Source organism: Crotalus tigris, unplaced genomic scaffold, assembly GCF_016545835.1.
Source record: "Crotalus tigris isolate CLP2741 ecotype Arizona unplaced genomic scaffold, ASM1654583v1 scf7180000019014.348434, whole genome shotgun sequence".
Lineage (NCBI taxonomy): Eukaryota > Metazoa > Chordata > Lepidosauria > Squamata > Viperidae > Crotalus > Crotalus tigris.
The window spans coordinates 172,161-187,780 of NW_024097328.1; the positions used below are offsets into that span (position 1 = coordinate 172,161).

A 15,620-nucleotide genomic window follows, 5' to 3' on the forward strand; every position below is an offset into this window, starting at 1 on the left:
ATGCCAGCAGCTGCAACGGAGCGGCAGCTACGCTGGGGGCCCCGGTGGCCAAGGCCGGGAGGGAGGGCGGGCGGGCAAAGGGGGGGAGAGGGCGCCGCTTGCAGGAGAAGGTGGTGCAGCGCTGCAAGCCGGGGCGCCCGGGGGAAGCCTGCACGGAGGCATGCAAAACGGAGAAGCAGCTTGGAAGGAAGCAGGATCCCGGCCCGCTCGCTCTTCAGTCGCCTTGCAAAGATGCTGCTGGAAGAAGATGCTTTGCACGGCGGGGAAGGGGGGGGGATTGCACGGGGGCGTTGCTCCTTGCAGGAAGGCCGCAAGCAGCGGGGGGTCAAATGCAACGCGGCGCCTCTTCCCAGCACCCGGGCCGGCTTCCTTCCGAGCGATGACAGCAGCCAGCCCGCCCGCCCGCCGCTGCGGCAGCCGCCCGCTTCCTCCGTCTGGGCTGCGCCGGCTGCAAGGCTGGCCGAGCTCGCGCCGCGTCCCGGACCGAGGAATCGGGCACCGCGCATGCGCCGCCCTGCTCCAGCCCGGCGGGGGGAGGAGGGGAGGAAGAGGAAAAGCGAGAGGCGGCTCCTCGCGGAGCGCCCCTCGCACGGCGCATGCGGCCGTCCCCTCGGGCCTCGCCTGCCCGGGAACGCCCCTTCTACCCTCTTCCCCTCGTGCGCAGGCGCGACGTCCCGGCGTCCCCCGGCCGGCGGGGATTGGCTGACGGGCGGCGAGCGCGGCGATTGGCCGGTTCGAAGGCCGCGGCGGGGATGGAGCAAGGCGCGATGGCGGCGAGGGAGCGCTTGGAGGATGCGGTGGATCGATGGGGGCTCCGGGACGTCGAGCGAGGTGAGGCGTGGGTGGGTGGGGGTCCAATCCGAGCTTCTGGTGGTGGGGGGCGTGGGAAAAGCCAATTCCAATGATCGGGCGGGGCTGGGAGGCTCGGATTTTGCTTTTTTCCTTGGATGGGGGACCACCAGGAGATCAAAGGGTCAGAATCTGTAATCAGATTCTTAGCCCTCGGATGGGAGACTACAAGGGGATCAATTCTGGGAGCGGGGCTTAGATTTGAGAAGGGGGAAAGGGGCGGCCAAGCTCTTCCATACACGTCTGTCGAAACAACAACAACAATCGTGCCTGGCCGTGAAGTTGGCGGTATTCAAGATCGACTTAGAATGGAATAATCGAATAGAATAATAACTTTATTGTCACTTTAAATGTACACTGATCAGCATACAGTAAAATGGAATTTTGTTACATACATCTGCATAAACAGGACCCCCCCAAAAAAAAAGTACTTGAAGGGTTGTAATATAGTACACAAATTGGAGTAGACTAGGGGTTGGACTCGATGACCTACAAGGTCCCTTCCAACTCTTGTTATTCTATCATCTATCTAATTGGCTTTGAGTTGGGTTTATTGTCAAGGGTTCAAATACTTGCCCTTTCAAGCTGATCCAAGTAGTAACTTGTAGGCTATTAGAATTTATAGATTCTGTAAGAGTGGATGATAAGAATCCGAATGCGTCCCTCCACTTTTTTTCATTTATCATTCTTTTTTCTTCCCTTGAACTTGCAAATGAACTTGGTGATGCAATAAGGTTAGGGTTCTTTGCAGTTTGCTGAAAGTATGCCTCTTCTGAATGAATCCAGTAGATCTCATTCATCTGTCACCTTCCTTTTATTAACACACACGCACACGCTTTGCTAAGCATAATTCTTGTTTTCTAATCCACTGGCATCATTTACTCCAAATATGTGAATTTCTGCTTTTTGAAGGTAAGGAAGTCTTTCAGTCTTGATATCATCTAGAACTGGCTGATTAGTTCTTCTGGAGGTCTGGTGCTCTTTATCCTTATTTCCAAATCTCTCCTTTGAAGGCATTTCTTCCTTTCTCTCTTTTCTAATGTCCAGCTTTCACAGTGGCACCTTACCCTGGGATGACAGTGCTGATCTTTGTGGTCACAGAAATGGCCTTATACTTGGTGACATCTTACCTGAGTTGTGATGGCCTTTCTCTAGAGCAGGGTTTCTCAACCAGTCTTTCCCCAGTGGGATTGCCCACCCTACTCATGCTAGAGAAAGGGACTACGGCAGATCCCATCGGCCAAGGAATTTTGGCTGGTGGGATCCAGGAGAAGAGCCTTTTCTGCCAAGATTCCTGCCCTTTGATACATGGTGGCGCAGGAGGTGAGATAGGAATAGCACTTAGACTTATATACCACTTCACATGCTTTACAGCCCTCTCTAAGCAGTTTATAGAGTAACCCTATTGCTCCCAACAATCTGGGTGTGAAATCCGCTGCCCTTCCCTCTCTTTTAGCCTCCAGGAAAGGTCTTAGTACCTGACTATGGCATCTGGCATGGGGCTCTGAAGGAGAAGCTGTTGGCTGGAGGTGGTTGATGCACTAATAAGAGAAGGCACCCCACATCTCCCCTCTGAATCCTTGTTTTTTTTTTAGTTTTTTTAAAATGTAATTTTAATTGTTTTTTTTCTTTAGAATTGTCAAGTGTGTATTTTATCTTGTTTGTAAGCTGCTCAAAGTCGCCTTCTACCTCAAGATGGGCGGCAAATAAATTTGATAAATAAAATAAATAGCCGTGGCAACTAGAAGATGTGTGCTCATTGTCAAGACATGAAGGAGTTAAACAATTTCATGCTAATGGAAGGTCTTTGTTATGTTGTATATTGTGTGAGGGTTTTCCTCCTGTTTTTACAGTTGTAAGCTGCTAGGAGTCCATAGAGATTGTGGCAAATAAATAAAGAGTATCCAAGTAAAATGGAAAGATATTTCTTTCTTTATAATATATGTGTATATGTACAGCATGTGTATGTACAGTATATGCATCTATAGATATGTTTGTGTATGTACGTTCACATATTACACACATCCTTCCATGTACACAGATGATCTGCACAACTGTGTTTTCCTCAAACATGAATGTGTGTGTGTGTGTGTGTGTGTGTGTGTATACATATACTATACATATGTAGCCTGTTTCTTAGGATTCAAGGTGTTTTTCAATAAATACAAAAAATAGAGGATTCATGTTACACTAGACTTAGCTGTTAACTGATTGATTGATTGATTGATTGATTAAACTTATATGGATGCTTATCTCATAGATGATTCTAGGCAGCTCACAACACTCCATAAAAAATAGTTAAAAACAAAAAGTAGTTTCTGATATGTACACAATTCTTGGAAATTATCCAAAAAGAAAGTCAAGGTTAATTACAATGAAATTGATTTACTGATTATCTTTCCTTAAATTTCTCAGTGTCTTGGTAAATCTTATAACTTCCTATAAAATCTACTTCATTATTGAGGATAAGCACACCCCTCACAAGGTTACACAAGCTTTTAAGAGTCTTGTGTTTTTAAATGTCTGATTGTCAAACAGTAATGAAAAGAACTGTGCTTCTGTTTTTTCTAATTCCAGAGTCCGAAATTGATCAAACTCTCAGCTCACATTTGATCATCTAAAACAAATAAAGCCAAGGAGATAAAATGAGAGAGTCATAATGTAATATACTGTATATATCTCCAAAAATTAGTCTTATTGAACGAAGCGTGAATTATGAAGTTCTCTGAAATTACCAAGTATTTTTTACTAAAAGAATGATATATTTGGCAAATTTAAATTCTATTTGGCACTCTTTTAAATCCTCATGACTCATCCACACCTTAAAATGATGGAGAAAGCTAAGTTACAATTGCCTTGTGTTGCTTCATGCTTGGAATATTCTACTTGGCTGATTGAATTGTATCTTAAAAGGGGACGACTATTTTTCTTGGTGATGGCAATTTATAACTGGAAACCTGTTTCAATATTTACTCTGGAATTGCAAAAGCGGATATACCATCATTAGTTTTAATAAGACATTCTAATTTATGCTTCAGGCTTTTTTCTCCTAGCAATTCCATAGGCGTTTAAAAAGATAATGACATAGAGAAGGGTGGTAATTTTTTCCCCCTGAATTGCTAGTGAGTCACAAATTTAATCTCACTTAGAGGAGAGGGGTTTTGTTTCGTTTTTTTTGCTTTGCTTTGTTTTGTTTTTAAAAACAAGAGTTACTGTATATTGTTTTTAAAACTTATATATCTCTCTTCTAATTATCACAAAGCAAATTATATCATAGCTACTAAAGCAAAATGCAAACAGTAAAAGAAAAAAGAAAAGATAAACAATTAAATCCTCTCTAGACATCACGGGCCAAATATGTTGGGGGAAACAAAGGCTCAGTTGTAGGGTTGTATCTTGGATTCAGAAAAAGGAAGGGAAGAGTGAGTATTTCATTAGTTTGCATTTTATTTGTATTGGCTGTCCATCTCACTCTAGAAAGCAACTCTGGGAGGCTTACAATTAAACCCATAAATACGTGAAAGTCTTTTCATTTTATTACTGAGGGAAGCCTATATCCTTGATCTATTTTAAGTATTTACATATTTTCTCTTTTCAGCCTGGGTTGACACTGTATGGGAACTGGACTTCACCGAGACTGAACCTTTGGATCCCAGGACCGAGGGCTTGATAACCGATGATGGCGTGGAGGCTTTTGTCCAGCTTTACAAGGCGCTCTCTCCATTTAGTGTAGATGACCATGAGACCATGGAAGTAAGGAACCATTGCTTCTTTTAGCATCAGCTAGCCAGCTTTGTAGTGTCTGTGATTTTTAAATCCCAATTACTTAGCCAGTAGAAAAGTGAGAACATATTTAACCAACACATTTACGTACTTTTAGATTGTAGATTTTTTTTAGCCCATCATTCTATTTTCCCAACAGCAACAACCCTGTAAAGTGAGTTGGGCTGAGAGGGTGATTGACCCAGAGTCACCCAGCTGCCTTTCACGCCTAAGGCGGGGCTAGAATGCCCAGTCTCCTGCTGATTGGCCCAAAATCACCCAGCGGCCTTTCATGCCTAAGGCGGAGCTAGAATGCCCAGTCTCCTGCTCATTGGCCCAAAGTCACCCAGTTGCCTTTCATGCATAAGGTGGGACTAGAACTCCTAGTCTCTTGATGATTGGTTCAAAGTCATCTAGAAGGCTTTCATGCCTGAGTCAGGACTAAAACTCACAGTCTCCTAGTGATTGGCCCGAAGTCACCTAGATGGCTTTTATGCCTAAGGCAAGACTAGAACTCACAGTTTCCTGGTGATTGGCCTAAAGTCACCCAGCCAGCTTTCACATCTAATTTGAGACTAGAACTCACAGTCTCCTGACGACTGGCCCAAAGTCACTTAGATGGCTTTCATGCCTAAGTCAGGACTAAAATTCATAATGTCTTGGTTTCCAGCCTGGTGTCTTAACCCCTAGGCAAACTGGCTCTAATCCAAATATGCCCTAATCTTACACTGAAATATACTTAAATTGGCAGTAATTTAAATGAAAAATGAAATGAAAAACAACATTGATGCTTTAGTCCACATATGACCTACAGAGTCTTAGACTGTCCATCAAAAGGCAATCTAGGAGAAAAGATACTTGCTTTTGCCTGAAAGAGGCTACAGATAAATGATTCCTTTAAATCCGGGGGTTTGGCATCATTCTTAAATCCTGCTGATCTAAAAAAAAGTTTGATGGAGCTGTTCCATTAATAGATTAGGACACATGGACCTCCTTGGGGTACAGCTCATCCATCACCTCTGTGAAGTTTCAGAAAAGAATGGGAGATACTGTAAACCAGACTCCCAGGTCACATGGTTGGCTCAGAAGACCTACGTACAAGTTCAGAAGTGTAACAGCCTCTGATTTTTGTTAAACCAGATGGTTTAACACTGATGGGAAGTTCAACCAGCAGTGCTTTTCCTCTTAAAACACAAGAGGCCTCTCATCACTCATCACTGAGGTGGGTCTCCCTACCCTGACCCCAAAATGACTTCATGTGAGCCTGCTCTCAGCTTGTTCTTTTATTTCAGAGCATCTGGCCCCTTCTGGTGGAAAACAACCTCTCCCCTAACACTATGGTCGCTGTGTTGCATCACTTTGTCCAAGAGGCCCAGAACAGAAAGGCCAACACACAACAACGCCTGTTTGCCCTCCACGCAGCTGGATTGTATTTTTTATTAGTTGAAATTCCTGGTAGGTGTGTCAACTGCTTGTGTCGTGGTTTGACCCGTGTTTTGCATGGATATCTCAGCATAGTAGCCTTGTAACTCAGTTCCCTTGATGGTAGTAGAATTGCTGTCTGTGAGTATTAGGAATGAACTTCCATCAACCATCCAAGGGCGCTTGTACAGTAATGGAGTATCTCCTCCCTCTCTTCTGGTCTGTTCTTAGGACCCATAAACCTGATTTCGACCAGTGTTTCTCAATCTTAGCAACTTGAAGTTGTGTCGGCTTCAACCCATGCTGGCTGGGGAATTCTGGCAATTGAAGCACACACATCTTAAGGCAGTGGTTTTCAACCTGTGGGTCGGGACCCCATTTGGGGTCGAACGACCATTTCACGGGGGTCGCCAAACAATGCAGTCCGCCATTTTTTCCCCCTTTTCCTTAGCTGTGCTACTCCCTTTTATTCTATTGGCTTTTGAAAGCCAATAGAATAGACTCTCTTGAATAGAGTCTAATTCTATTGGCTTTCAAAAGCCAATAGGAATTGTCCAGGCTGTCTCTGCCCTGCTGAGCCTGCCAAAAGTCCCATTCTGCAAACGTTGCTGCACCAGTTGAGTAGTCCTCGACTTACAACCGGTTGGGGGTCGCGGCATTAAAAAGGTTGAGAACCACTGTCTTAACGCTTCCTGGGGTGAGAAACTCTGATTTAGACACATCTGGAGCAAGCGGGCCGGTCTTTAAAGGAGCAAAATCTTGACTAGTAATGTGTGAACTTTGCAAAGCTTCCTTAAGCCATCCATTCATTAGGATCAGAAGTGAAAAACAATGTCAGTCCTGTAAGGCAGAGAGACTAGCAAAAATACAGTAATGTTGTAACACCATCACACTGAGGAAAAGTTGTACTCAAATTCTCATTTATCTACAGCCAATCATCTTGTTTCATCCTAACTTATCAAACAATATTTGTGAAAATAAAAGGTATGGAAGAAAGAGATTTGGGCAAGGAGGGGAAGATAGAAAGATAAGAAAACAAATAGAGGCATCTAGGTTCCTAGGGAGCCATCTGCAAGAGGGTTTTAGGGTTGCAAAACACCTGATAATACAGTGTTTCTCAGCCTTGACAATTTTAAGGCATGTGGACTTCAACTCCCAGAATTCCACAGCCAGCATTGCTGGCTGTGGAATTCTGGGAGTTGAAGTCCACATGCCTTAAAATTGTCAAGGTTGAAAAACACTGTGATAATACCTTATCAATTATTTTTGTGCCTCTTTAGCTGTAGGTGGTGTGGTATAAAAGTAGCATTCCTTTAATATGCAAGAGGTCTTTTCTGGCAGGCAGCATAGCCAACCGGGTGTTGCATCCAGTGATGTTTGAGAAATGTCTTCAAACCCTGTCGAAATGTTGGCCTGAGGAGTTGGAGTTGCCCAGAAAAAGGAAAAAGAAACAGTGCAAAAGCTTGATGGGCGATAGAAAAAAAGGGAAGCCAGCAAGAAATGAAAACGCTCCGGTAAATAATAATAATAATAATAATAATAATAATAATAATAATAATAATAATATCTGTAATACCATCAAACATCCACATCTGCCTATCCCAGGTCCTGGGTAAGGACTCGATAGGTAGACAAAATGCCAAATCCAGTCTGAACATCTGGCTGACTGTGCGATGATCCACAATAATAATAATAAAATTTAATATACTTTATCAAAAGCATTTTGTCTGTTTTCCTGCTGCTTGCTTGATTGGTCCTTTTGGTGTATTCCAGTCTTGAGTAGAGCAGCTGAAGGCCAGACCTTCTAGAGCAGCGGTCCCCAACATTTTGGGCAACAGGGACCGGTTCCGGGGAAAAGATATTTTTTCACATACCTAGGAGACACGGTTTCACGCACTAGCGAGATCCTGCACATGCCCAGATGACGCCTTGCTCGCTCGCTTGCCCAGCCCTGTTCCTAATGGGTCGTGGGCTGGTGCCGGTCTGCAGACTGGCGATGGGGGACCCCTGTTCTAGACTTAACAAGCCTTCGGTTGCCTATCTTTGCTGCATCGAAATAATGAATGATACAGGCAGTCCTCAATTTAGGGCCACAACTGAGCCCAACATTTATGTGGCTAATTGATTAAGTGAGTTTTTGCCCCATTTTACGACTTCTCTTCCCCCATTGGTAAAGCGAATCACTGCAGTGGTTAAATTTGTAACCCGGTTGTGAAGTGAAACTAATTTCCCTGTTGACTTTGCTTGTCGGAAAGTCGCAAAAGGGGGATCACGTGACCCCCCCTCCCGGGGACGCTGCGACCCTCACGAATGTGAGTCGGTTGTCAAGCATCCGAATGTCAAAATCACGTGACCGCCGGGATGCTGCAAGGGTCCTAGGTTTGAAAAATGGGCACAAGCCGCTTTTTTTCAATGCCGTTGTAACATCGAACGATCACTAAGTGAACTGCTGTAAGTCGAAGACTACCTGGGGAGCCTGCTCCCAGAAGTTTATTTTATTTATCAATTTAGGGACCCTCCCCCTCCATCATACACTCCGAGGGTGGGGTTCAGTGCCAATTCCTATCTCCCCTGTTGATGAGAATTACTGCCTGACAATACCAGGAAGCTACGATTTTTTGAATCTTGCTTAACCAATCCATGGTCCTTTTCCTGCCGTTCTAGATGGACGACATCTTTGAAGAGGAAGACGTCCAGGAAGAGGTTTACTTCTCAGCCCATGAGCTGCTGGCAATCCGCGAGGCCCTCTTCCTTCTGCTGAAAAACCTCCTGAGGCTTTTTTCCAAGATTTCCCTGAAAGAGAGGCCACAGTGCGTGCAGACCTGCATTCAGGTGACCGCAATCTCTCGGCTAAAGTGACAGGATGCCTCCTGTGCTAGCACAGGTGGTCCTCGACTTAAACAACCAAACTGGGGTTCAGACTTTCCAGGGCTAAGCCAGGCGAAGGTTAAGCGACACCCAATTTTATGACCTCTTTTGCCACAGTGGTTATAGCTAGATAGCTGGATGGATAGATAGATAGACAGACAGACAGACAGACAGACAGATAGATAGAAAGATAGTGGATGGATGGATGGATGGATGGATGGATGGATGGATGGATAGATAGATAGAAAGATAGTGGATGGATGGATGGATGATAGGCTTCGTGGTATCCGAAACAGAACATCCAGATTCAGCCATAGTTTAATTCCATACAGCATTAACCATGTGAACTCTCAAGCTTCCTCCTTCCGCTATATATTTAAGATGGACAGTATATTTATTTGTTATGTATATGTAGGGATGTGGGTCTATACATATGTCGTATATTGTATGTTTAGGTGTGTGTCATGTATGTGTTTCACTTTGAGAGTGGGCAACTAAATTTCATTTTTGATGTGTGCTGTTGGGCCCCTAGTAAAAAAATGACAATAAAGGTTATCTTATCATAGATAGATAGATAGATAGATAGATAGATAGATAGATAGATAGATAGATAGATAGATAGATAACCTTTATTGTCATTTTTTACTGTGGGCACAACGGCACACACTAAAAATGAAATTTAGTTGCTTGCTCTCAAAGTGTAAACATACATAACACACATTTAAACATACTAGATACAACATATATATATATAGACCTATACCCTTACATATAAATAACATAAATATTAATCACTGTCCATCTTGAATACATAACAGGAGGAGGCAGCTTTAAAGTTCACATGAAACAAAACTGTTAAGGAAATCACTGCGAATCTGGCTTACTCATTAACTTTGCTTGGAAGGACACAGATGGCAGTCACACAATCCCAACAGGCTGAAACCCTCGTAAATACACACCAGTTACCAAGCTTGGGAATTTTGATCACATGACGGTGGGCATGTTCTCATGGTCATGAGGCCCAGAACTGATTGTAAGATACTTTTTTTCCCATGCCGTTGTTAACTTTAGATCAGTGGTTCTCAACCTGTGGGTCGTGACCCCATTTGGGGTCGAATGACCATTTCACGGGGTCGCCAAACAACGCAGTCCGCCATTTCCCCCCCTTTTCCTTAGCTGTGCTACTCCCTTTTATTCTATTGGCTTTTGAAAGCCAATAGAATAGACTCTCTTGAATAGAATCTAATTTATTGGCTTTCAAAAGCCAATAGGAATTGTCCAGGCTGTCTCTGCCCTGCTGAGCCCGCCAAAAGTCCCATTCTGCAAATGGTGCTGCACCAGTTGAGTAGTCCTCGACTTATGACCGGTTGGGGGTCGCGGCATTAAAAATAAAAAGGTTGAGAACCACTGCTTTAGATAGTCACTAAATGAATGACTAAGTCAATGCTTACCTGTAATCAGATCAGTGTTTTTTCAACCTTGGCAGCTGGAAGGTGTATGGACTTCAACACCCAGAATTCCCCAGTTTTACCATCCTGTAATATTTGTCAAGGGAGTGTCAGTGTGACAATTTCCTCTTCTCTTTGACAATAGAAATTGAATGAATGAATGAATAAAATTCTATTCTGTTATAAATAAAATGTATTTTGACTTATTTTCTCACAGATCTTTGTTAATTTGACAAGTCTGGAGCCCTGTACTCAAGACTTCAAGCCTTTAGACATGACGTGAGTTTTTGCTCGGGAATCTCAAGATTATATTGTGAATTTATGAAGCTAAATGGGTATTGATGGCATGGACTTGAGCAAAACTGAACGTTCTTTCCCTGAAGATAATAGACTTAAGCTGCAAACATTTGCTCTGTATCACGAAACAGATCCAACCAAGAACTTTTCCTTTGGCTACAGGACTATTTCCAGAGCCAAGTATGTCTCAGAGCTTGCCTACTTTGGCCTACGACTCTTGTGTTCCCCCCTTCATAGTCTAGGAGACAAGGTAAAGGTTGTGTTGGTTAATATTGTTCTTTGTTCAATTCTAAATGCATGGACCTATAAAACTCCTTTCTATGGAAAAGGCCAAGGAAATCCATCTGTCTCTTACAGGAGATCTGGGTGCTTCTTCTTCTTCTGTGTCCAGCTTAGACTTTAAATTGCCAGAACGAAGCCACTTTCTTGGCTTTATCATTGGCCAAAATAAGTCATTGTCGGTAGTAGCCGACATACCAGCACATGGGCTGGGCTCTGCGTCTCTTCACGTTGACACAACGTGTTGTTATCCACTGAGAGCCTCCATTTGAGCATAACTGATTTTACATCTAGGCACTCCCAACTCTTAACCCATCCAAGGTCCTTCAAGTAATATAAGAGAGGTTGGATCCTCCAGCCATCTCGTCTTTTAATGTTATTCCTTAAGTACACTGAAGATTGTGGATGAACAATTTCAAACCACAATCAGGGGTACCCTGGTCAATGGCAACCTTCTTTGCCGGCTAATCCTTCCCACGCTAGATCAAACCAGAGAATTTGGGTGCTGATTTAAAAGCAAGTTATTGTCTGAAAGGCGACCCGTAGAGATAACTCTATTAAATCTGAAGAGAGTTAGTTCCATATTGGACATCCTGTTTTTCTCCCCCCCCCCATCTATTTTTCTCCCCAAGTCTGATATCTGGGGTTATCAGGGAAGCAGGTATGTGGAATATATATATATGTGTGTGTGTGTGTGTGTGTGTGTGTGTGTGTGTGTGTGTGTGTGTATATATGTATATATATATATATATATATATATATATATATATATATATATATGTCTGTTTTCTGTTGTTGTTGGTCTTTGGTTGTTCGGGTTTTCTCCCGTGTAAAATTGGAAGTGTCTTGGCGATGTTTCGACGAAGTCCCATTTGTCATCTTCAGGCTGGTGTTTTCAGCTTCGTGCTTCGAGGAGCAATGTGCTCCTCGAAGCACAAAGCTCCACATTGCTCCTCGAAGCACGAAGCTGAAAACACCAGCCTGAAGATGATGAATGAGACTTCGTCAAAACGTTGCCAAGACACTTCCAATTTTACGCGGGAGAAAACCCGAATAACCAAAGACCTACATACAAACACCCGTGAAAACCTCAGAATAAATAAATATATTTATTTATTTAACCAGGACGTCCTAACAGTAAGTTAGCACTTACTATATATATTTGCCAATTTCTTCAATCTTTTGCCAAGCCAAAAGTCCTACCAACAGTTCTTTAGTTTCCCTGCTAGATGGAGCTTTAATACTGTTACACATGCTTGGCTTGTGGGTGTTTTACAAACGGGGAGAGCAGTGCTAATTTTCCAGAAGCATTTTTGTGATCTTGGACTTAAACGAATCTTCCAAAAATTCTTTCTCGCACAAATTCCCCCCCTCTCCAAGGCAGAAGGGCTGAAATAGAAGTTTCCTTTTGAAAAATGTTTCCTTTATAAAAGTTAGCTTTATAACGGGGAGTGCATTGGTTTAAGGATGGGGACATTGTACAAGAACAGGGCTTGAAATAAAGTGTTTTTCTCTTTTTTTTCTCCCTGGTTTTTTTTGGGGGGGGGGGGGTTCAAAAATGAAAGAGGTATAACTTGCCAGTGAAACCTGTTATACCAACCTGTTATACCAATACCATATTTTCCGGTGTATAAGATGACTTTCTAAAGCATGCAAATCGTCTCTGAAGTCGGGGGTCGTCTTATACGCCGAGTTGTCTTATACGCCGGAAAATACGGTAGGCTAAATAAAACAGATAACATGTTTTTGTCCTCTATCTGTCTGTCTGTCTGTCAATAAAGGCTCAATAATCCAGGCCAAAGCTGTCTAAAGGCAGAAGGTGACTAAAGGACAAAAGATACCTTTGTTCTCTGTTGTAGCAAAGCTGCTAATTTAACCGAGATAAGTGGGATTATCCAACTGTCCATACTCCCATTTTTTTCCCCCCTTCCCTTCCTTCCCTAGAATTTGCGCCAAGTGTTCTATCAACTTCTCAGAGTCATCCTGATGCTGCCTGGGAAAGAAAGTGGGCGTGTCTATCTCCCCATCCCTTCTCAGATCATCGATGCCAGGAAACTGGCCCTCAAGTTCATCAGGTAAAGTACTACTGCACCGGTGCAGAACCACTTTTTGTGAATTGTTGCCAACCCCCCCAACCCCCCCAACCTCGATATCCTTGGATATTTATTTATTTATTTATTTATGAGACTTATATACCGCTTTAAGTGCAAGCACTCTCTAAGCGGTGTACACCAGTAAGCAATGTATATATATTTACATTGCCCCCAACAATCTGGGTCCTCATTTTACCTACCCCGGAAGGATGGAAGGCTGAGTCAACCTTGAGCCGGTGAGATTTGAACCGCTGACCTGCTGAACACAGTCAGCTAAAGTGGCCTGCAGTACTGCACTCTAACTGCTGCGCCACCTCGGCTCAATATCTCAATATCTTTTCCGTGCAGGCAGTTAATTTTGAATGCCAAGGTCATCAGCACGGTGGGGTGAACAGGCTTCCCACTTTTGCACATGGGGTATCTTTATTTTGGCTTTTAAGTTTCTGGAACCAGGAGGTTGAACATAAAATTACGGTTGCTTTGCAATTATATGTTTCATTCCTGCAGGGAAGAATATCCTGGCCCTGTTGGTTTTGTACCACATGGTCCTGTCTTGTTTGTCGCTCAAAGGCCAAGCATGACTCAGTCTGGAAAAGGTGATCCCTGTCTAACCTTGATGGACCTGCAGGTTTCTAATGTGGCTTCAGAAGCACATACACAGCCTCAAAAAAAAACTTGCAAATTCCCAAGTTTGGCCTGAGAAGTGAGCCACACGTGCCCCCGTCAACCAATTATTTGTGTCTCTCCTATCTAGCTCTCTCACTGAAGAACTGAAAGAAATTGCTTTCCCTGTACTGAGGATCTTGCTGCAGCATATTTGTGTCAAGGTGAGGTGTGATCTTTGCCATTCTGTGAACAGGACTAGACCTGTCCATTTTGGGGGGGGGATGTGAATTTTCCTAACAACGGTAGGCAACTGAGAACTAATGAGCTAGAGTACATGTTTGAGAAATTCAAAAATTTTATTTGGACATCTTCCAAGTTTTGCTTCTGGCTGACTTTGGATCCTGAATTTGGGTCTTGATTTTAGAGTTGCACTTTAATATATGTGAGGCAAGAAAACTCTCCAAAAGGGGGAAAAAATAACTCAAACAGGTCTCTGGTATTTGACATTCCATTAGTAGGTCTTTTGATTTTAAAAACTCCATCCCGTCACCTCTTTCATCATTCTGACTCTGCTATTTGTATGATTCTTTTCTCCACTGTACTAATCAGGGATTAGTATTAATACTATTTAATAGTATTAATTAGTATTAAAACAGGGATTCATTTGAGGTGGCCGTCTCATCGGGATCCTCTTCCATGGATCAGTTGTAGCAGAGAGCCAGCCGTCAACATTCAGTAACCAGCTCTGCGTTGAAGTCACTGTGATAGAACATCTAACTTCAGCTCAATTTGATCAATCCCTTCATTCCTTTTCATTCCAGGTTCCTGATAAATCCGAATACCGGACTTACGCAGCATTGTCATTGTCACAGTTGCTTTACAAACTCCCTTGTGCTGAGCATGCCAACTTCATTGCTTGGCTGTACGGATACTCGCGCAATAACAAGGTGAAGAAATCAACCTGTTGGTCTTCTGAACATTGCCAATGGCATCCAAGACAGTCAACGTGTTCCCAAAGTTGATTCTGCGGCTGATAGAATTTTATCCTTCAACTGCCAGGGGTCCCTGACCACCAGGGCACAACCCACTCCCGCCCATGTTGTGACCTCTTTGGAACCGGCCCACGTGAGTGGCGGGCTGGCGCACGTGCAGCTCGATGTGCGCGAGCGGTGGGGCATATGCACACATGCCTATGCACGCACAGCAGCTCAACTTGAGCAAGTCCAGCTACGCGCACATGTACGTGTGTGCCAGCCCGCCGCTTTCACACATTGTGTTGCATGTGCCGGCCCACCGCTGGCACAGCCCGGTTTCCCTCTCCACCCACCCCAGCCCAGCCAGGCTGGAAAAGGTGGGGACCGCTGCACTATGCAACTTCCGCGGGAAGATGAGCGGTTCAAAAAAAAAAAAAATCTGTGAAAAATAAATAACTAAATCTCTTACTTTCTCCCGTGACAGATTTCCTACAGAATATTTGCCCTCGACGTGGCCTTGGCTTTGTTAGAACATCCAGAACGAGTTCTGGAGGTGGTTTTGACTGAAGAGCAGCAGGTGTTTCTGAAGCACAAGTTCCTGATCCAGGTGATGATCTTTGGCCGGTGTTCGGACAAAGTGCCCACCGTTCGCAGCAAAGCCCTGTCAAGCTTCGCTCAGTGTCTGGAAAACAAAGTTGTATCAAATGTGCAGGACCTTCAAGAGCTGTTGCACGGCAGTAAGTACGAGGAGGGACTGGGTCCACTGAAATGTTGGGATAGGTCAGGGGTGGGGAACCTTGGCTCTTTTATGACTTGCGGACTTCAACTCCCAGAATTCCTGAGCCAGTATGGGGGAACTATGGTCCCTTCATGACTTGTCGACTTCAACTCCCAGAATTCCTGAGCCAGCATGGGGGAACTATAGCCCCTTCATGACTTGGGTACTTCAACTCCCAGAATTCCTGAGCCAGCATGGGGGAACTATGTCCCCTTCATGACTTGGGTACTTCAACTCCCAGAAT

General features: G+C 43.9%; 1 protein-coding gene across 1 annotated transcript in view; it reads left to right on the forward strand.

The window, feature by feature from the left end:
- The first annotated feature begins 63 nt into the window (after positions 1 to 63).
- NCAPD3 (non-SMC condensin II complex subunit D3) overlaps positions 64 to 15,620 on the forward strand; it is a 43,493-nt gene continuing 27,936 nt past the window's right edge. The window contains exons 1-11 of the mRNA XM_039358376.1: positions 64 to 831; positions 4,448 to 4,602; positions 5,904 to 6,066; positions 7,375 to 7,547; positions 8,698 to 8,865; positions 10,567 to 10,628; positions 10,809 to 10,896; positions 12,870 to 13,000; positions 13,773 to 13,845; positions 14,446 to 14,571; positions 15,083 to 15,335. Coding sequence (XP_039214310.1) covers positions 597 to 831; positions 4,448 to 4,602; positions 5,904 to 6,066; positions 7,375 to 7,547; positions 8,698 to 8,865; positions 10,567 to 10,628; positions 10,809 to 10,896; positions 12,870 to 13,000; positions 13,773 to 13,845; positions 14,446 to 14,571; positions 15,083 to 15,335 — 1,627 coding nt within the window. The 5' untranslated portion in view covers positions 64 to 596. The remainder of the gene's footprint in view (positions 832 to 4,447; positions 4,603 to 5,903; positions 6,067 to 7,374; positions 7,548 to 8,697; positions 8,866 to 10,566; positions 10,629 to 10,808; positions 10,897 to 12,869; positions 13,001 to 13,772; positions 13,846 to 14,445; positions 14,572 to 15,082; positions 15,336 to 15,620) is intronic.